Source organism: Bactrocera dorsalis, chromosome 3, assembly GCF_023373825.1.
Source record: "Bactrocera dorsalis isolate Fly_Bdor chromosome 3, ASM2337382v1, whole genome shotgun sequence".
Lineage (NCBI taxonomy): Eukaryota > Metazoa > Arthropoda > Insecta > Diptera > Tephritidae > Bactrocera > Bactrocera dorsalis.
The window spans coordinates 21,129,294-21,152,155 of record NC_064305.1 but is presented as its reverse complement, the minus strand read 5'-3'; the positions used below and the strand labels follow the sequence as shown (position 1 = coordinate 21,152,155).

Below are 22,862 nucleotides of genomic sequence, written 5' to 3'. Positions count from 1 at the left end.
TGTGCCTACATATGTGAATCACACTGTGCTACAGTTAAATTATGTCTAAAGAGCAAATGAAGCAAATTGTGTGCTGCTTTTGTAGGCAATCAGCAGAAGTGGATACTTCGTTGAGTGGTGAAGTGCGGCAGGGAAATTAGTTATTTTTCAATTTGCACTCAATTGAGAGCGACGGAGTTATTTTATGAAATTTATGCAGTTTTTGGGGTTGATAGCAGACGAATTGCGCAAATTTGTTAAAGCAAAAAAATTTTGATATTAGAAGATACTCGAATTTGACATAGAAATAGTGTTAAGATTTTATATAAAAATTATTATGTGTTGTTGGTGTTGTAGTATTAACCAAAAAAATTTAAAAAATATTTTAAAACAAGCGAAATAGCTTAAAAGCACCAATAGCCGCTTTTGTGCGCCTGCTGGTATGCTATAATTTCAGTTATAAAATTGTTTTCGAAAATAAATTTGGCTACCAATTGAAAAAAAAATCATGAAATGTACTCTTATTATATTCAAAGGGGGAAAATATATTATATATAATAATAATTTTTTTCTTTAAAATTAAATTAAAAAAATAAAAAAAATTCCTAGACGCATTAAAAAATTTGGAAAAAAAAAAAAATTAAAAAAATTGTTATTGTAGAGGTACTTTTTAATAGCCCCTTTTTTGGATAGATCATGCGTGAATCGTGTTAAGCTGCTATGTTATTTTTTTCAGTATTATTTGGGATTTCATCATAGAAAGACCTACACCTGAACAACTTTTACAAATTGATCAACTTTAATACGAAAATTCGCATTCTTTAAAGAATGACTTGCTGACGCGTCGCTCAACTTATGGTCAACAAAATCGGCCTACTGTGCGTACTATTCGCAACACCATCACCCATCATAATGATGATGAAGATGATATTCAATATTGGATAATATTCGATCGAATAGATCACGTCCAGTAAGAAGGAAAGAAAATATAGCAGCCATAGCTGAGAGTGTACACGAATACCGGGGAGAGACGATGCGGCGCCGAACGCAGCAACTCAGACTGGAACGACTTAGCGCATTTTACGTCGAGATCTGAAATTCAAGTCGTACAAAATACAGCTTGTGCAAAAACTGAAGCCTCTCAACCTTCCGCAGCGACATTGCTTCGCTCTATAAGCTCTTGAAAAGTTCCAAGAAGATCCGACGTTTCCGAGCCAAATTTTGTTCAGCGATGAGGCCCACTTTTGGCTTAACAGGTAAAATTGCAGAATTTGGGGGGAAGAGCAACCTGAACAGATTCAAGAGCTGCCATTTATTCCAAAAAACAATGGACTATTTGATGCTTGAAATTGAAGCTCATGGCCTTAGCGATGTTTGGTTTCAACGAGACGACGCCACTCCCATACATCCCTTTGATTAATTTATTTATTGAGATAACACTTCGGTGAGCAGATAAACAAGAACGTGTGATATCACGCTGTTGGTCTTTTTTCTATGGGCTTATGTAAAATCTAAAGTCTATGGGGGCAATCCCGCTTCGATTCAGGTCTTGGAGCAAAACATTGCGCGACTCATTCTCTAGATACCAGTCGAAATGCTCGGAGAAGTCATCCAGAATTGGACTCATCGGATGGACCATCTGTGACGTAGCCGCGGCCAATATTTGAAAGAAATAATATTCAAAAAATAAATGTCAAAAAATGTTCTTTCGAATGACAGAAAAACTTTCCTCATTAAATTTGAAGTTTTTTTCCTTTAAAAAGATGGCGAACTTCGAAGTTGATAGTCCATTAGATTGATTATATACTAAATCTATATAATTATAAAAAGTATGATTTAAGTAAAACAGTTAGTAAAAAAATGTGTACCCTCCACTTTTATATCTTAGTAATATTTGCTTGTTCTTAAACTTTCTCAGTCTTGCCAAAGCAACTACGAGCCCCATAGTTAGCGCACCTCTACGATGCTTGGATTGAACTCGGCTTGAAGTCGCAAAGTGCTTCATGTCAGATGAAGTTGAGCGGAAGAGATCAAAACTGCTTTAAGTTTGTTGGAAGAGTCGGATATACTATGAAAAAGTTGCGAAATTGTGAAAGTTATATAACTTTAAATTCTTGGTCGAACCATTTGTTCTGAATTCTAATTGAATTGAAAATTGTTGTTAGTGAAGAGTTGGTAAACAATATCTTACTGAAAAAATATATATTAATAGTAATTATTTGACAAGTAGTCGATACTTTATATAATTTAAAGCTCTTTAATTAATTTTTTTCTCCTGTGAAATTGTTATTAATCCTTAATTAATTTTATCACACAGAAGCGCTCATCCTCGCATACATAGTATTACTGATGTAGGTTAGTGCATAAATTTCAACATATTCAGTGCAACCTTTGACACGCACTTGTGTCACTTTAATTAAATTTCATTTCATTTTGACTATGAACTGTCTTCAGCTTTAAAACACTCGATATGCTAGACACACACGCGTATTATGTGCATGTATGTGTAAATGTGCATATGTAATAGTGACCTACAAAATTAATGATGCTTTGATCTCTGCGCGGACATTGAACAAAATTTACTTTTATACATTTCAATTTTTTATTTTACACACATTTTTCCTTCTTCTACTCAGTGCTGCAGCACACACACGATTGACCTTTGCACCTTGACCCGGAAATATTGACTTGCAGGCTATTGCAGTGTGTAAGCGATATGCTTGTAAAATATAAGGCTGTACTATATATATATGTAGCCATATGTCGATATGTATTGCGCGTGTGTGTGTGTATGTGGGTGGGTGCCGGCGGCTCCGCACAGGCGTAAAAAGTAATTTAGGTGCAACTGGAGCACAAGCGCATACTTATGCAAGGACATGCAGCAGCTTGTACGTGTTACTATGTGCATTTCCATGTATATAGTAGACTTGCATATATATTTATATGCACATACATAGTATGTACTATATACTGCAATACCTGTCGATGCATGCGCCTTAATGACTGTTCGCTGTTATGTTGCGGCGCTCTCACACCTTTATATCAATTTGTGTGTGTGTATGCTTGTGGCAGCAAGTAATTGCATATCGTACAATTGGAGACATACGCGGCGTGTCAGGTTCAAAGGTGAAGTCGAGAGCGCTTGCATTTTCATGCACTTACCGCCTCCCATAGGCGGTTGGAAAACTAGTGTGTATTTTATGTGTTGGAATCTTTCAAATTAAAGACTTTTTATCAAATTAATTTGGTTTAATATGGATTTACAGCGGTTGAGTCCTTTTTTGAGGCAGATGCTTGAGATAAAAATAAATCACTTGAGGTAATAGAAAAAAATGAAATAGAAAAGTAAAACAAAAAAATATAAACATAAATAAAAAATTAAATTAAAACATGAAAAAAACGTCAAGTGACCCCCCATTTTCCACTTGGTCATCGAATTTGAATGTGAGTATTTTTTCATAAAGTAGTCACCATGAACAAATAGTCCCCCTCCCAGGTTTTTTATACTCTCGCAACAAAGTTGCCTAAAGAGAGTATTATAGTTTTGTTCACATAACGGTTGTTTGTAAGTCCTAAAACTAAAAGAGTCAGATATAGGGTTATATGTATGAGTTGAAATCCGGATGTCTGTCTGTCCGTTCGTCCGTGCAAGCTGTAACTTGAGTAAAAATTGAGATATCATTATGAAACTTGGTACACGTATTTCTTGGCTCCATAAGAAGGTTAAGTTCGAAGATGGGCAAAATCGGCCCACTGCCACGCCCACAAAATGGCGAAAACCGAAAACCTATAAAAGTGTCATAACTAAGCCATAAATAATGATATTAAGTGAAATTTGGCCCACAGGATCGCAGTAGGGAGGGGCATATTTGGACGTAATTTGTTTGGAAAAGTGGGCGTGGCCCCGCCCCCTAAAAAAGTTTTTTTTGTTACATATCTCGGAAACTACTATAGCTATGTCAACCAAACTCTACAGAATCGTTTCCTTCAGGCATTTCCATATACAGTTCAAAAAATGGAAGAAATCGGATAATAACCACGCCCACCTCCCATACAAAGGTTATGTTGAAAATCACTAAAAGTGCGTCAACCGACTAAAAAAAAACGTCAGAAACACAAAATTTTACGGAAGAAATGGCAGAAGGAAGCTGCACCCAGGCTTTTTTTAAAAATTGAAAACGGGCGTGGCGTCGCCCACTTATGGACCAAAAACCATATCTCAGGGACTACTCCACCGATTTCAATGAAATTCGGTATGTAATATTTCCTTAACACTTTAATGACATATACGAAATATGGGTGCAATCGGTTCACAACCTTGATGCCTTCTCTTTATAATATGCACATTAGGAACAAATGATGATAGCGGAATAAAACTTTACACAAATACGATATTTGAGCTGAGGTATCCCTTGTGGAAAAATTTTCGTGATCGGACTATAACTTTTCAAGGTCCCTTATATCGAACACGAAAACTCAGTGCCTAACCTAACCTAACTTAATTTTTCACCGAAAATATCGGTAAATCTCTCAGAATTTAATTCTAATTAATTTTACAACAAAATAAAAAAATGTGTAAATGACGGATAATGAAATTCTCGATTTATCACTTTATCATGCGAGAGTATAAAATGTTCGGTGACACCCGAACTTAGCCCTTCCTTACTTGTTAAATTTTAATTTTAACAACCTTTTTTTTTTTTTTAATTGAAAAATTTTTACTGCTTTTGTTTTAAATTAATAATTAAAAAAACTATTGGTGACTTTTTTGATAAAATTTTCAGGAGTTATAGTTCAATACGTGTACTTTCAGAAAATATGCATGAATTTTAATTATTTTTATTTTTTCATATTGTTTATTAACTTTTAAGTTAACAAATGAACATTTTAATGACTTTTCCCTCAAAAAATAATTTTTTTTTCAGTATTTTGCAATAAATATTCAAGTAACGAAATCCGCGAAAAAATTTGACTGATCGCAATTAGATTAAGCAAAAAAAAATTTTTAAGACGGGCGGTCAGCGCTGCCGGTACATAATCATGCATATTGCGCAGTAGAAGAGTTTCGTTGAACGAACAACTTGGATTCTCGTGCACGCGCTGTATACGAACACGCAATTTTATACCGGCAGTAAAAATTTTGAGGAAAGTTCTCTGATCGCCATTCACTTGGAAGTGGCCAGAAACGATTCTTTTACATATGACTCAAGCAGCTCACGACTTCCGGTCCTTGACCAAGTATCCTGTGGGTATCCTAAGAACATCCGTTTGAAGGCGAGCTAAAGTGAGAAAGCGAAATATCCCCTACTTAGGGTTGTGCGCTGGGTTTGGGACCCGCCACGTAAAAAACACCCTCAATGAAAAACTACCAAAAGCCGGCTGTTGTTGACTCGGCTATAATCGCGTAATCGGTGTCTACGCCAGTGAAGAAGAAGAAGTAAAAATTTTCAATTAAAAAAAAAAAAGGTTGTTAAAATCTAAATTTAAAAAAACTGGGAAGGGGATTATTTGTTCATGGTGACTACTTTATGAAAAAATACTCACATTCAAATTCGATGACCAAGTGGAAAATGGGGGGGTCCACTTGACGTGTTTTTACTCAATACTAAATATTCGTTGTACAATGCGCACCGAACAGTGAACGCCGTGGAGGCCCAACAAATTATTAAAAATGTCACAAATAGTTCTCGATGACCTGAAGAAAAGAAAGTACTGTAGATTGAGTTTGAGTTGAAACAAAGGGAAAAATAGTAATAAAAAAACGGTATCAAGAAGTTGGAAGGTTGCTATTACCAGTATATCACAATGAAGAGATCCATGTCAAAAAAAAAAAACGAATTTTGCCAAACAAATGTGTTTTTCTATGTTAGGCCGAGGAGAATTAAAGTAAGCAGCAGTAACCTAGAGATACATCTTTTATGGGAAAAATCGTCGAAACATTATTCCCAAAACACGATCGGATTTCGTATGCAAAACGACGAAACGAAGCTGCAGAGTCACCCCCGTTAGTTACGGAAAAAACCAAAACCCACGGATTTGATGGCATACCCAACAGAACCTTGAGAATGCTAAAATGTACAATGCTTGTATAAAGGAAGTATAGCGTTCAACGTATCCTAAACCAAAGAAATCACCTAAGAACTATCATCGTACCTACCTCTGGGTATGCTCAGCAGAATGGGTAAAATGTACGAAACCCCTTGGAGCTAACAATCCAGGAATCTGGCGGATGATCAGAGAGGAAAGGTGGCACGAAAAAGTACTGCGCGGCGATTACCTAGGTCAAGAAGGTGTTCAACACTGGAAAATGTGCACACATAATCAAAGCCCTGAATGAAATACATGCCCCTGAATACCTCATTAACATTATCACAAGTTATTTTAGAAATAGAAAGCAAATTTTTAATATGGACTAAAGGACCAAAAGCTACTCTATCCTCAGTAGAGTACCCTAAGTCTTAGTACTAAGCCCACTTATATGGAACTTCATGTATAATGGAGTGCTAAGAAGACAGTAATCAAAAGTCATGAAACTAATATCATATGTGGACGATCTCATGGTGGTAGCAGTGGAAATTGCAGTTCATAGGCTTTGTTTGAATAATAAGTGCTTTCCGGACTATATCAGCCGACGCTGCTGAAGTATTTGGGCATTGACATCCAGAGAGATGAACTCGAGCAATTGTATCAGCTAGCAGCGCCTAAAATAGTATTGGCAAAGGTAGAGGAGAGGACCAAGAGCAGCGAGAGATGGACCAATAGACTTAATTCGAATGAATATACGACATTGGAACCTGAATTTCCATCTGACCAAAATACTTAGTGGACATGGGTGCTTTAGAAGCTACCTGCACTCACTCCACAATGACATTATGAGTATATAGGAAACCCTGAACGCGTATTCTTTTATTACCTCGCTTTTCAAGTACCAAACTCGGTGGTAGTTTTACGGTAGAAAATTTGACGACACTCATGTGTCAGTCGACTAAGAAATGAAAACCGTTGGCGAAGCGTCTGTTTTCCGTCACTCCGCGCAATAGAGGTAAAATGAAATGGGATCTCCCTCCCACGACATAATACTTAATCGGTAGTTCCATGGGAGAGTCTTCAGTTGGGAGTAGATTAAGTTTATCGGATTAAAGTTCCGTACTCCGTCTTTCAAGACTTCTTCCTACAGGATGTATAAGAAGAAAAAAAGGTAGACCGAGGACTATTCAAATGGCTCTGTGCGGGCTTTAGTTCAAAACGGTAGAATCTGCAGTCCGTAAACGAAAAAAATTTACTTCTAAAATACTTTCTGTTGGTAATTTTTTGTTTTATATGTATGGTTGAGGTTAGTGTTTTTTTTTTCCAATCCCGCATTTGACAATATTAAAAAAATTTTTAATAAAGATTTTCAGGAATATAAAACTAAAAAAATGTTAATGCAAATGATATTTTAATAGTTTTTTAATGCATTATAGTAACTATTAATTTATTATTTTCATATTACCGGAGTTATATTGCCTTGACAATTCAACTCAATTCAAAAATTGCATTAATGGCAACCGATTCCTAACTCTTAAACTCCGACTTAGGACTTTATTGAAACACAACTTTAGTAAAAATTCAGACTCATCCACTCACCTTTCACCGTCACGCCCACCGTCTGCAGCACCTCTAGCTTCTTCTTATTCGTTGGCGATTGCCCGATGCATTTGTAGGTGCCCGCATCGTGGTAGACAACATCTTTGAGTGAAAATTGACCGGTGGGTGTGGTTAGACCGTGACCTAAGCCACGTAAACGTGCGGTTACCGGATCTAAATGCGACCAGCAGCCTAAGGAACCTGTAGAAAAGAAGGGAAAACAAATTTTTCATTAAAAAAAATTTTGGAAAAGCTTTTTTAACAGAAGCAATGAAAGATAAAGCTCAAAACTCAAGTATAATAGGTTTCTGGCAAAGTTAATGCTGTAATACAAGGCAGTGAGTGGCTATTGTTGCATTACCTTGCGGACACTGTAACGTCACTGCGCCACCTAATTGCACCTCCAGCTGTCCTTTATTGGGATTATGTGAGGCCGCTGCGACTGAGATGTCCTGATCGTCCGGCTCGGAAGTGACGTCAACTGAATCATCTGTAAAATAGTAAAGAAGGAACAGTTACGTTAAGTTTTGGTCTTAAATTTTTTAAAGCAATTCGAGCAAGAATGTTTTTTTTAACATACTAATAATATAATATACCTATCAGCTTATAGCGTATAAATTATTTTTATTAAATAAACATGTGAAGCGGCAAAAATTGTATCACAGCTTCAAGCAAACTCAATCAAACTTTTAAAATGCAAATTTCAAATATTTCCTAAGTCATATTAATAACTTCAAATATTTTAATCAACGTAAGCTGCTTTGGCAGACAATATAAGGTCTATATGTAAGAGCGTAGCATACTTTTCAGCGCGCAAAATTACTTTCACCTTCTAATAAATAATTTCACTGCGCCCTAATTTCCTTTAAGCAGATTGTCGTATGCATAAAATTATGACACACACACACACACACTTATTGCCTACAACTACATGCACACATTTAATATGATATACACACAGAAGGATGCCATGAAGATCTTCTGAGAATTTTAATGCCACGCTTGAAGTGAAATGCAAATCCTTAAATGCTTCCTGAGTTGCAAAGTCAACTTATTGCTGCTCAAATATTATTTGTTACAATTCTTTAAATTTTTTTTCGAAATTTTGAAATTTCTTTTGCATTCTTGTCACAATAATTCCAGCCTGAGTGATTTGATTGCCACTTGCCATCATAAATAAATACATGAGCATATGTCGTGAGGACATATAAATATTATTTGCATACATGAAGCATACTTTAAGGCGGTATATGTATGAAGATGGCTGCTTGCCAGGAAAACGCGTCAATCAACGCGCGCTCAGCAGCTTTTCCTGCCTTTTCGAGGCTTCACAGGCGGAGCAAAGCAATTTCCGGCAGCAATCACTTGCTACGCAAGGTCGCCACGAGGAGGCGCAGGTGTGCATATATGCTGAATTATTAGTAAATTTGCATACGTAGCGTTTTTGATAAATATACGTTTGTGTATGTATGTCTGTATGTATAGGTATGGGTGTAGCTGTGGGCATATTTCGGCATGCCACTTCAGCTTCATGATAAACGCTGCGGCAAAGTATTCAACGCCGCAGACGCCCATATACGCCAACGCGTTGCTGTTGTTGCTGTAATTTCCGAAAATCAAGCACACACTTGTCTACTTTTAGGCGCCCCAGATTCACGCAGGTATGCAATATTTCAGCGACAGCCAGGTGCTACACTTTCACTGCCATTTTGTACGTGTTTCCATATATGTATATAGGCAAATACATACGTACAACAACACACACAAGCCATGTAATGCTATATATATAAGCATATATACACACTCACATATTTATGTATTCAAATTTCTGGCAAATGCTACAAAATGTTCGCGTCATGTCACAGACAAATTTGATTTACAATGATGAGGCTGTCGCGCCAGCAGATATGCAATATAATTTGTGTAAATATCCCTAAGTCTGCATGTGTGCGCAAGTTGCTGATTCAATGATATGGAAATATCTACACAGATAACGTGTGCGCGACATACGTGGCTCAGATTGCAGGTGGTCTCGACATATATTCAATTAATTCAAAAATGAAATGTCTTTCGTAAAAGCAATGTGATATTGCGGCATTTTTCATTGCATACTTTAGTGGGGTTTCAAGTGGTGAATGGCGGCGGGAGGTCCTGAAGGTTGGCAGCGATTAATTCATTAAAGGCAGGTTTGTGTGGAATTGGAGTATCAGCGTTGGCATATACTCGTATTATTACAAGTGAGAGTGAAACACTGATTTCGGTGTCTGCTTGTAATTATAATTATTGCTGAAATCTGAGTGATTGTTTTAATTCAACAATAATAAAAATATTTAAAAGCATAGAAATGCCTTTTCTTTAGACTATATAGCATATTTTTAGACGTTAATCTTTATAAAGTTCTTTACAAAAATTTAATTTAATGGAGTTACAGCTCGCCAAGAGACGACCTAACCCAAATGGAAAGGTTGCAAAACATTCGACATTCAGCTTCTTCAGCAAAGAATGCAGTGATACCGAGCTCACAAAATTGGGCTGAATGTCTAAAAATTTTTGAAAATACGTTTTTTTCCCCCAGAGGAAGCCCATGTAACCCTTTAAAGTCTGTGAAAAGAGTCGAAGTTAAAATCACAAGCCCAATGCTTTTGGTAGTTTGCATATAAAAGAGCTCTTGATGATGTCTAACCGAAATCTTAACAATTTTTTATATCTTTAAGGTATTCTCAGAAAAATATTACTATTGATCATAAATCCGAAAGTAAACGGTATTTTAAATGAGTAATGCTTTCATTTCACCAAATATGGCATAAGGTCAAAATGATTTTCGCATATTTTCTTACAAATTGTTCGTTATTGTATTTGTTATAAAGCCAACTAAGAGACCAGAGCATTTCATAAACGGTATAGGAAGACTGGAAGATGCGCATACTGTAGTAAATCAAGTGCGGTCATTTAAAGATGTGAGCTATGACCAGCTGCGCTAACTTTTGTGTTAAATTTTTAAATTTGGCTTCTTTAGTTATTTGTACTAACGATAATAATACGAAATACGAAGCCGATATCGTTGCATTACAAAGAAGTTGTCGACACTGCAAAATGTGCTGTACGTGCCAAAAGATTGAAATTTGAAAAAGATTTTGGATGTGAATCCTTCAACTTTGCTAAGTGGACAAACATATACGAAACTTTATAAGAAATACGCGCCCCCCAGTACTTCATAAATACTTATTGTAATGAATTATTTCGAAAATAGAAGGCTGGTCTACGACACCAATAAAGGCACCAAGAGCTACCCTATTTCAAGTGGAATACCTCCAGCTTTAGTATCAGGCCCTTTTTTATGAAATTTCGTGTATGATGGGGCGCCAAGAATACGACAGCCAAAAAAAAAACCAAAAAAACCAAGAAAAAATGTTAATTTCGGTTGCACCGAAGCTAAATACCCTTCACAGGTGCATTTCTGTTAGTAACTATCTGTTCAGTTTGTATGGCAGCTATATGCTATAGAAATCCGATCTGAACAATTTCTGCGGAAATTACATAGTTGTCTTAGAAAATAATCTGTACCAAATTTCGTGAAGATATCTTGCCAAATGTGAAAGTTTTCCATACAAGAACTTGATTCCGATCGTTCAGTTTGTATGGCAGCTATACGCTATAGTAAGCCGATCTGAACAATTTCTTGGGAGCTTGTTGCCCAAGAAAATAATCTATAAAAAATTTGGTGAGGACGTTTTGCAAAATTTAAAAAGGATATCTTAAAAAAACTGAGGAACTAGTTCGTATATATACAGACGGACGGACGGACAGACAGACGGACATGGCTAAATCGACTCAGCTCCACATACTGATCATTTATATATATACTTTATAGGGTCTCCGATGCTTTCTCTTGGGTGTTACAAACATTGTGACAAACTTAATATATCCCGTTCAGGGTATACATATTGAGCTAATCGCTTACGCGACCCAGCTTATCCTGGTAGGAGTATGACGTGATGACTAAATACTTAGAAGGAAAAAGTTAGAAACTGCATTACGTGGTAGTTTAATGGCGGAAAATTTGACTGCACTTATGTGTCAGTTCTCCGAAAGGTGAAAAGCTGTTCGCGAAGCGACAACTTCCAATATGACTAAATTAAGAGAGTTACAGTTGAATAGGCGATCTGTCTACCTACTTTTGCACACGTTTTTTCTCGCCAACAACCATACCATATAAATTGAACGATCGGATTAAAGTGCTTGTAAAGGGTGATTTTTTAAGAGCTTGATAACTTTAAAAAAAAAAAAAAACGCATAAAATTTGCAAAATCTCATCGGTTCTTTATTTGAAACGTTAGATTGGTTCATGACATTTACTTTTTGAAGATAATTTCATTTTAAATGTTGACCGCGGCTGCGTCTTAGGTGGTCCATTCGGAAAGTCCAATTTGGGGCAACTTTTTCGAGCATTTCGGCCGGAATAGCCCGAATTTCTTCGGAAATGTTGTCTTCCAAAGCTGGAATAGTTGCTGGCTTATTTCTGTAGACTTTAGACTTGACGTAGCCCCACAAAATAGTCTAAAGGCGTTAAATCGCATGATCTTGGTGGCCAACTTACGGGTCCATTTCTTGAGATGAATTGTTGTCCGAAGTTTTCCCTCAAAATGGCCATAGAATCGCGAGCTGTGTGGCATGTAGCGCCATCTTGTTGAAACCACATGTCAACCAAGTTCAGTTCTTCCATTTTTGGCAACAAAAAGTTTGTTAGCATCGAACGATAGCGATCGCCATTCACCGTAACGTTGCGTCCAACAGCATCTTTGAAAAAATACGGTCCAATGATTCCACCAGCGTACAAACCACACCAAACAGTGCATTTTTCGGGATGCATGGGCAGTTCTTGAACGGCTTCTGGTTGCTCTTCACCCAAATGCGGCAATTTTGCTTATTTACGTAGCCATTCAACCAGAAATGAGCCTCATCGCTGAACAAAATTTGTCGATAAAAAACATTTCGAACCGAACACTGATTTTGGTAATAAAATTCAATGATTTGCAAGCGTTGCTCGTTAGTAAGTCTATTCATGATGAAATGTCAAAGCATACTGAGCATCTTTCTCTTTGACACCATGTCTGAAATCCCACGTGATCTGTCAAATACTAATGCATGAAAATCCTAACCTCAAAAAAATCACCCTTATTAACATTTTTTTCAGTTGTAGGGATTTTTCCAGAAATCTTACATATATTATGTGAAGGAATAGTTCAGATCGGTTCACTGTATAATACAGCTGCCATACGACTTGATTGATCCAAATGGCATTCTTGAATGGAAATTATATTTATTTGTGAAGTATACTCAAGAGCTTTTCAATAGAGCATCACAAAAGTATACCTTTAGGGACAGCAAACAATGCCATATTTTTTCCTGCAGTTTTGACATTTCTCTTCAGTAAAGTTTGCATTTCATCATGAAAAGATGTATACGCAACAATGAGCCGAAATTATTAAAATTTACTACCGAATTTTGGAGTCAGTGGCTTCAACTTTAAGAACGCCGTCCAATTCACGGTTGTCATAATCACGCTGTCAGATCAACAATTGAGTAGGAAAATTTGAATCTTTAGGCACAGTACAAAATGTTCCCGTGCCACTGTGAGAAAGAAGTGGCTGCAGCATCGAGAATATTGCTGTCGCTCATCAATTGTGGAAATCCAAATCAGTCTCTCATATGTCGTTTTCAAGCTTAGAGCAACTCTGTGATGTCGTTGCGACGAATTTTACGAAAAGATCTTGGCCTACATCTTACAAGATCAAATTGGCGCAAGAACTGCAGCCACTTGACCACCAGAACCGTCGTATGTTTGTGAATTGGACTGAGCAATGACTTGAAAATGATACAGATTTTCATAAAAAAATCATCTTCAGCGATGAGGCTCATTTTTGGTTGAATGGCTTTGTCAATAAGCAAAATATGTGTTATAAGTCACCATTGCGTCCTGAAAAAACTACAGTTTTTTGCGGTTTATGGGCCGGTGCCGTCATTTGGCAGTACTTCTTTCGTGTTGATCAAGATCGGCACGTTACTGTGAATAAGAATCGCTATCGCTCAATGATAACTGAATATTTTTGTGCCAAAATGAATGATTTGGAATTGGTGGAATATGTGGTTTCCACAGGACGGCACCACAAGCCGCAGTGCGAATGTCACAATCGATTGATTGAAAATCAAGTTTGGCCTCTCAATTGGTCGCCTCGGTCGTGCGATATGACGCCGTTAGACTATTTCCCATATTACATCAAGTCTATGGTCTACGAGGTTTGACAATTAAGTAATGAGATTAATTTTATTGTCGCGCTTATGATAAAGCTGTGACCTTTCTCTTTTTCCGGCATCCCTCCCCACTCCATTGATATATGTACCATCGTTCTAGCTTGTTTAATTCCCCTGCTGCGTCAAGTTGAGTAGACGTGTGTTTGAAGTGCTCGTCACGAAGCGTTACAGAAATGTTACGAAGCATGGAAAGCGCGCTAAAATCACTGTGTAGCTGCCCAAGGGGATTACTTTGAAGGGATGTCAGAGTTGTAGAATAATTTTCAAATATACGGTTTTTATGGAATCAGTCTCATTACTTAATTAGTATACCTCGTATGTCAACAGGCCAGCGACGACTGATGAACTTCGTACGAAATATCGAACGTGAAATTGCAGCAGCATTGGTAAATTTATGCTTGAAAACCATCGAAAATTCCAGTCAGCGTCTGAATTCTGCAAACGTGCACATGGTGGCCACCCAAAAGGAATTGAGTTCCATAAAAAATGGCATGGACTTGTACTTTTACAGGAAAAAAGAATTTTATTGGTGACCCAAACCATTTTTATTTGATTTAAAATTTTTGTTGCGCTCCATTGGAACTCCTTATAGCTTCGGTGAAACATTTAACATTTGTTCTTGTTCTAATACTACTTTGGTTCATATAGCACTATTAGGTTGTAAAATATGAATATAAGAAAAATTTCCTAATTTTAAAATTTATTTAAGCATAATCTTAAATAAACTACTATGTATTAGCATTAGTAAAAATCCAAATTAGGCTCAGTTCACAAAAAAGCTATATATAATACCTTTTAACAACTTTCTCAAACTTTTCCATTAGAAAAAATATTGAATATCACTGCCATCTTTTTATCTACTCGCTATAATTTATTAACTCCACAGCAATAAAATATAATAACTAATGAGCAAAGTTATATAATTGTAAAGAAAACTTACTTATCTGGAGCCTTTAAAGTTCGCTTTGTCAATAAGCAAAATATGCGTTATAAGTCACAATTGCGTCCTGAAAAACTGCAATTTTGTGCGGTTTATGGGCCGGTGCTGTCATTGGGCAGTACTTCTTCCGTGATGATCAAGACCGACACGTTACTGTGAATGGAATCGCTACCGCTCAAGGATAACCGAATATTTATGTTCCGAATTATATGATTTGGATTGGTCAATATGTGGTTTCCACAGGACGGCACCACAAGCCGCAGTGCGAATGTCACAATCGATTGATTGAAAATCAAGCTTGGCTTCTCAATTGGTCGCCTCGGTCGTGCGATATGACGCCGTTAGACTATTTCCCATATTACATCAAGTCTATAGTCTACGAGGTTTGACAATTAAGTAATGAGACTGATTTTATTGCCGCGCTTGTGGTAAACCTGTGACCTGGAAATTCGCTTTCTCTTTTACCGGCATCCTTCCCTCTCTATTGATATACGTACTGTCGTTCTAGCTTGTTTAATTCGCCTGCTGCGTCAAGTTGAGTAGACGTGTGTTTGAAGTGCTCGTCACGAAGCGTTACAGAAATGTTACGAAGCATGGAAAGCGCGCTAAAATCACTGTGTAGCTGCCCAAGGGGACTACTTTGAAGGGGATGGCAGAGTTGTAGAATAATTTTCAAATATACGGTTTTTATGGAATCAGTCTCATTACTTAATTATCATACCTCGTATGTAAGCCAGCGACGTTTGCTGAACTTCGTACAAATAACGAACGTGTAATTGCAACAGCATTGGTAAATTTATGCTTAAAAACCGTCGAAAATTCGGTTCAGCGTCTGGAATTCTGCAAACGTGCACATGGTGGCCACCCAAAAGGAATTGAGTTCCATAAAAAATGGCATGGACTTGTACTTTTACAGGAAAAAAGAATTTTATTGGTGACCCAAACCATTTTTATTTGATTTAAAATTTTTGTTGCGCTCCATTGGAACTCCTTATAGCTTCGGTGAAACATTTAACATTTGTTCTTGTTCTAATACTACTTTGGTTCATATAGCACTATTAGGTTGTAAAATATGAATATAAGAAAAATTTCCTAATTTTAAAATTTATTTAAGCATAATCTTAAATAAACTACTATGTATTAGCATTAGTAAAAACCCAAATTAGGCTCAGTTCACAAAAAATCCATAACTATGTATATATGTATAATATTTACCTTTCAACAACTTTCTCAAAGTTTTCCATTAGAAAAAACATTGAATATCTCTGCTATATTTTTATCTACTTTCTATAATTTATAAACTCCACAGCAATAAAATATAATAACTAATGAGCAAAGTTATATAATTAAAAAGAAAACTTGCATATCTGGAGCCTTTAAAGTTCGTCTCGTTCACAATTTTGCTTTGCCATAACTAATTATTTTGTGCTCCATAAAAAAAGCGCACAAAAAAGAAGAAGTTGCAGAGAAGTGCAATAAAAACTGTTTAATATGAATTGCGGCATTTATGCTACCCACTCAGCAGTGAAGTTTGCCAACTATAACTAAGGCAAATATTTAATAGCACAACAACTACTACTTCAGACCCCTTAGAGAAGTCAAGTTTTTCACTGAAAATTAGTGTACTCAACCGACTGCCACAGCTACATAAGAATTGCACACTCACACATAGACATTTTTACAAACACATCATCAAACACACTCACACACACACTCAAATGCAGCCAACGAGCACTCAAACGCAAGTATTCGCTTTCATTTCTAAATACTCCAACTTTTTACACGATGACGAGTACTTGTATGTACGTGTATGTGTGTGATTTTTTTTATATTTACAGTTGAACTACTTGTCTGCGCTTATGCACTTCATTTTACATACACGAATGGGCCCTTGGGCATGTTTGTGCACAAACAGACAGGCATATCTTCGCACTTTTATTTCACTTTTGCAGTGCAACTCAACTCGTTGTTTTAAGTGCACTTTAATTATTTACAAATGACTCAGTTTCTTAACTCATTCAGTGTCTATTTGGCGAGCACTGTATGACAGACAAGTGCATAGAAAAGCAGAGAAGATGCGATATGAGTAGTCATAAGTAAGTCATTTGTATATGTTGTGGCAGCATTTATGTGTGTGTGTGTGTGAAGAACATCATTTTTTTTAATTTGTGAGTGTTTGTGCGCTTGAGAGGGAAAAAGACCGCATTTCAATTTCAGGAAGTACTTTTATGTAGCAATAACTGACACTAAGGCAAGTGAATGTGGTCTACTTTTAGGCGCAGGACCTTCAGGCGTTTGTTGCATATGTAAAGAGTGCTTGCGCTGCGCAAAATGTGGGTTGCCTAGGCGAAGGAGTTGAAAAGGTAAGCGAAATTATCAAAGACAAGCTACTTTGCATCCGCCTACAAGTATGCAGCTGTGTGTCTCAGCTAATATGCAGTTATGCGGGCTTATGGCGCACTAGCGCTGCGCTTAGATGCCTTGCATTTAAGTTATGAAATTTTGTACTAAACGTTTAATGTCAATCATTGTTAAAATATGTGAATGTGGTGTTTTAATAAGTATAAGTTCCATGGCAAAAAGTACTTGACTATTGTAACTTATTTTGTACTGCGTTTGTTTATTACTCGAAAATTTATTGCAGAAGAAAATTTACAATTTCCGGCTACTTTTTCTACATAATGTATATTAATAAATACCATGTCAATACTTTGTTGTATGGCCCCAATTTTTCAAGACGGCTTAACATCTGCGAGGTAAGCGTTCCATTAGTTTCTGGCATCTGCTCTGTCGAATGGTATACCGCGCTTCCTTAATTCCACCCCAAAGATCATCGGAATTTTTGATTTTTTTTGTGCCCGACCTTAACTTTCACGTCATTCCAAAGGCAATTCTAATACATTAATATTTTTCATAGATATCCAATCCATTAGTGGCCCATATGCATGTTTCGGCTCATTATCATGCATGAATATTTACAGGCTTTGAGTCAACTGAAAATGGCTTCATTGTTTGCCTAAGGATGTTTTAAAAGGATCCTGATCCGTTTTACTCCAAACCTCGAAAACGCAGCCTTCACAAGACATTAATTCCATCAAAGCTTACCGGTTTTTCAGTGTACCTTGAGTTTAAAGATTGCCTTTTGGGACGATGAACAAACGTTTTACGCTCAACCCCACTTCGATTTACTTTTGTTTCATCGCTTCATAGTATTCTTTTCTAAAAACTTTAATCACTCCCTTCGTGAGTCTTAGCGAACGTAATCCGCGCTTTTTTACATTTTTGTCATGATAACAGCTGTTTTTTTTCGACTGATGACTCCATAGAGATGAGGGTCACTGAGGCGAATTCTGACAAGCCCGCCGGATATACATATTTAAGCCACTTCTTCATTAATTTCTTCCATAATGGCGGGAAGAGACTTAAATGGTTCAACCATGCACCTTCTCACAATTAATCGATCAATTTCGGAAGTGGTATTACGTGTAAGACCTCTCGGATTTTATTTTTGTCTCTGGATTAGAATTTAATGATGAACAGCACTACATATTTAATTTTTCTCAACATATCAATATTTCTGCGATTTCAAATGATTCTAACAAAATGTTAGGAGCCGGTTTTTTAAATCCCGCTAAAAAAGGCATCTTCCTGTTCCAGGAATATATATTTTCGGAATTTGTCATGTGGATTTTATTTGTGAAACATAAATATTTGTTAGCTATTTGGAGGAATTGCTTTGTATTATATTATGTTTCATAAAATTGTATGTGTAATGTGTGGAACGTAATTTGTGGAACTTTATTTCCAAAACAATTTTTTATTTACAGAATACTTTCCGAGACTACTCGAAAAAATATTGGTAGTATTGCTTATAAACTTTTGGAAACTTATTATGTGTATTTTATTTGTGGAATGTAAATATATTTTAAGCAATTTTGTGGCATTACTTTATATCACGTTAATAAAACATTTACGTTAAATATGTGGAAACACATTTTCCAAAAGACTTTTCTATTTACATAATTCTCCAAGATAACCACATGTAATTTGTTTATAAATGATATGCGCTCATACACCCATTCATCTAAGTGTATTAATTTTTTGGAAACCTCAGCGTGGATTGTATTTGTCAAACCTAAATATTGAGCTCTTACATTACATTATTTCATGTAAATAAAAAGTTTGTTTGTAATACAATATGTGGCACGTAACTGGTAGAATTTATTCTCCTAATTTTTTTTATTCACAGATTTCTTAAAGATTATCACAAACAGTTTTGTTTATAAATGAATAATTATGTGGTAAGCATTACTCGTATGACTGTTTATATTTTTTTCGAAAACTTGTATGTGGATCGTATTTTTTGAACCTAAATATTTTCAGGCTACATTGCAAACAAAATATTGTGTTATGTTATAATAGAAAATTTTGAATCGCAGTCTATGTGGTACCGTAACCTGTGGAACTTATTCTCAAAAGTATTTGAATGTGCGAAGAGGTCTGTGGGATACTTGAAATTATCCTGTTTTTGAATTTGAGTTCAAAAATTTTCCATTACATACATATAATAGGGAAATTTTTTAACTACCATTTTTTGATTCCAGCAAATCAAAATTAGCAAAAATCTATAACATCTACAACGCAAATCTCAAGTACTGATATTTTATAATTTTCATTAGAATTTTTGAATTTTTTTTCTTTTTTGAGATATGTTTAATTTGTTTTAACACCATATATTTTCCTAAATATAATATACTTTTAACTAAAAGTAGATTTGGGTAGATATTTCAGTACTTAACATTTTCTAAGAAAGTAACTTTCCCTTTTCCGAACTTCAGTTACATTCCACAAAATATAATTTCTTTAGTAACTCATTTTTCAAAAATTAGCAGCCTTCCCACAAACAGAATTTAAAACGGACGTGAATATTTGAGGGTAACTGAACTCTGGAACATATTTTGTGGATTCTATTCTGTGGGTGTTTCAAAAATTAGCAATATATCCGTAAAATTTAATAAAATCGCGAAAGCTTGCAGCTAACTATTCTGTGGATTCCATTTTATGGTATCAAATTCAAAATTGTTGCTTTATTTAACTAAGAAGTTCCCTGGAAAAACAAAAGCTATTTTTGTGGAATCCAATTTCCTGCTTACTGTTTAACATTTGGAACATTTTGAAGGAATTCATATTAATACTGCTCGCTCAAATAGTTTTCAATTGAAAGTATTCTATATTGAAGTAAGTAATGCTCAAAACACTATCCGAAACTGAAATATGCTCTAACGCAGTGTAAAATATTTGCTCAAAAGGCTACATATTTCAAGCCGTTACTATTCATCAACTAACCATTCATAGCCATTTTCACGTACTTATATATACTTACATTTGTGTTTGCTGGCATCTTACAGTTAATGACACACAATGTGTCGCCAGCGATCCTGGCCTCGTTGCCAGTTGAAAGTGTGTGCAACAGCACTCCATAACATTCAATAAGTTCCACAACCGATGATTAATGTCTGTCGCACAAAAGCAAACAAACAAATCGAAGTGCATGCTGATCCACACACACACACACACTCATACAGACACTTCCGACACATCGTTCAACGCATTGAATATATCGAGTGATAACTGCAAGTGATGTGAATGACGTTAGTGAGACCCATATCTCAGCACAACAAGCAAGCAAGCAGGCAGGCAGAGCAATGCCAATACACTCCACATGCCGATATTGCTATTTATGTTTGTGCTTATGGGTACTTTTATGTGACGATATGTGATTTTAACGTGCCTTGCACAGTCGCCAGAGTGTGCTTGTGTTGTTGTAAGTATACAACTGTTGTTGTTGTTGTGCCATAAAAAAGCATTTCATTGCCATTATGCACTCGCCCTAATGCCTTTTTATGCATTTGCGCTGCTGTACACATAAGTGGACTTGAGCGTGTGTGTGTGCGTGCTTGCGTGTGTGTGTGTTTCCCATTCATGCTGACATTGAGTATTTTGTGTATCAACATTTATTGGTATTTATGTTTGTTCACTTTGGCATTGTGGAATGTAGTAGTGATGACGCACTCAAAATGACGATGACTGATTCGAAAATTATGATGTACAGTTACATACACATCAAACACACACAGGCACACAAATATGTTTGCATGTGGCTGCTGGGAATTGTGCAGTTGTAAAAGCATGAATTTTGCCATAAAAATTTATTTGCTCAAGTGAAATGGAAATTCGTGGAAAATATTGACGAAAATTCTGTGTTTATTTGATGGCGCAAAAAATAAATATTTTTATATGCATATTTTTATTAAATTTTGGTTGACTGTACCTACATATGTACAGCAATATTTATGAATATACACATGTATATATAATTGTACATATATATTTAAGCTATTTTCAAAAGGGTTCTTTTATAAAAATTTATTTTACTGTAAACACAAGTAAAAGAAATTCTAAAAACTGTATGCGAACAAAGTTAATCTAAGCTGAAAATAGTTGCAGCAAAATAATATATTTATTCATGTTTCAAATATATAAGGCAACATATATGTATATGCTGCAACCTCCGAAACAATTTACGGAAAAATCGACGTAACTCCTGGAAATGCTTACTAGCCGTCTAGAGTAGAAGGACCTGTTGAAGAAGGAAGGAAGCCACATAAGTTTCCGATGTGGAGGTAATTCAAAAGGCAGGGAAGGAAGGAAACAGCTGCACCTGGCCAGGTCCTTCTCTACCAGGTTTTTCCAATAGAGATCTTCTTCTTCCTCTGCTTCCCATTGCGGCAATACTTTCATAACTACAGTATTTTCATCCATTAGGACGACATGACGCTCTCTCTTAACTCGCTGAACTGTATGAATGTTATCGTATATCTCGTGCAGTTCATTGTACAATCGACTGCGGAATTCGCCTTTGCCAATACGCAAAGAACAATTGCCAATATTCCACAAAAAATTGCTCCCGAAAACTCATAACGCCAACTCATCGAATGATATCGCTGGTTCTGCGTACACCAGCAGATGTACACTCTTGTACCTTCTCTACTACATACTCTTTAGCAATAGATTGAAGAAGTCGAACGATAGGGTGTTGTCTTGTCTGAAACCTCGTTTGGTATCTTTTGGAACGGAGAGGTCCTTTCCGATCCTTACGACGCTTCTGGTATTGTTCAACGTCAGTTTACATAGCTGTATTAGTTTTGCGAGGATACCAAATTCAGACATCGCGAAAGGCAGCTCCTTTTTGTGCTGTCGAAAGCAGATTTGAAAGCGACGAAGAAGTGGTGTGTGTCGATTCTCCTTTCACGCGTCTTTTGCAAAATTTGGCGCATGGTGAATATCTGCTCATTGTTGATTTGCCAAGCCTAAAGCCACACTGATAAAGTCCAATCAGTTTGTTGACGGTGGACTTAATCTTTCACACAATACGCTCGACCTTATACGGCATGTTGAGAAGGCTTCGCCCACGGTAGTTGGCTTAGATTGTGGGGTCTCCTTGTTTGTGGATTGGGTAGAGCACACTTATATTCCAATCGTAGGGCATGCATTCGTCCGACCATATTCTACAAAGAAACTGATACATGTTCCTTATCCGTTTTTCGCCGGCGTATTTGAATAGCTCGGCCGGTTATTGCTGTTCATCAGACGAGTAATTGCCATTCGAACTTCTTTATGGTCTGGCAATGGAACGTCTGCTCGGTCGTCATTGATTAGGGAATCGAGTTCACCACCTCTTGGTGTTACGCTTTCACTGCCACTCAGCAGATTGGAGAAGTGTTCTCTCCATAATTTCAGTATACTCTGTGTATTAGTCATTAGATCACCTTTGGGTATGAGTATGCTGTGGTTTTGAAATCTTCTGTAAGGCGCTGCACCTTTTCCTAGAATTTTCAGTCGTTACCTCTACCCTGTTTGGACCAACTTGTTCTTCTCCATTTTTGGGCTTTTTCTCTCCTTTTCCGTTTTCCATCTTATACGTTACCTTATCCCTATCCCTCAC

At 36.4% G+C, this 22,862-nt stretch overlaps 1 protein-coding gene across 4 annotated transcripts in view; it reads right to left on the bottom strand.

The window, feature by feature from the left end:
* The window catches only part of LOC115066545 (uncharacterized), a 262,539-nt gene that overhangs the window by 29,730 nt on the left and 209,947 nt on the right, over window positions 1-22,862 (bottom strand). For all 4 annotated transcript variants that reach the window (XM_049452176.1, XM_049452175.1, XM_049452177.1 and 1 more), the window contains 2 exons: window positions 7,967-8,095; window positions 7,606-7,806 (listed from right to left, as the gene is read on the bottom strand). In XM_049452176.1, the coding sequence (XP_049308133.1) occupies window positions 7,606-7,806; window positions 7,967-8,095 (330 nt within the window). The remainder of the gene's footprint in view (window positions 1-7,605; window positions 7,807-7,966; window positions 8,096-22,862) is intronic.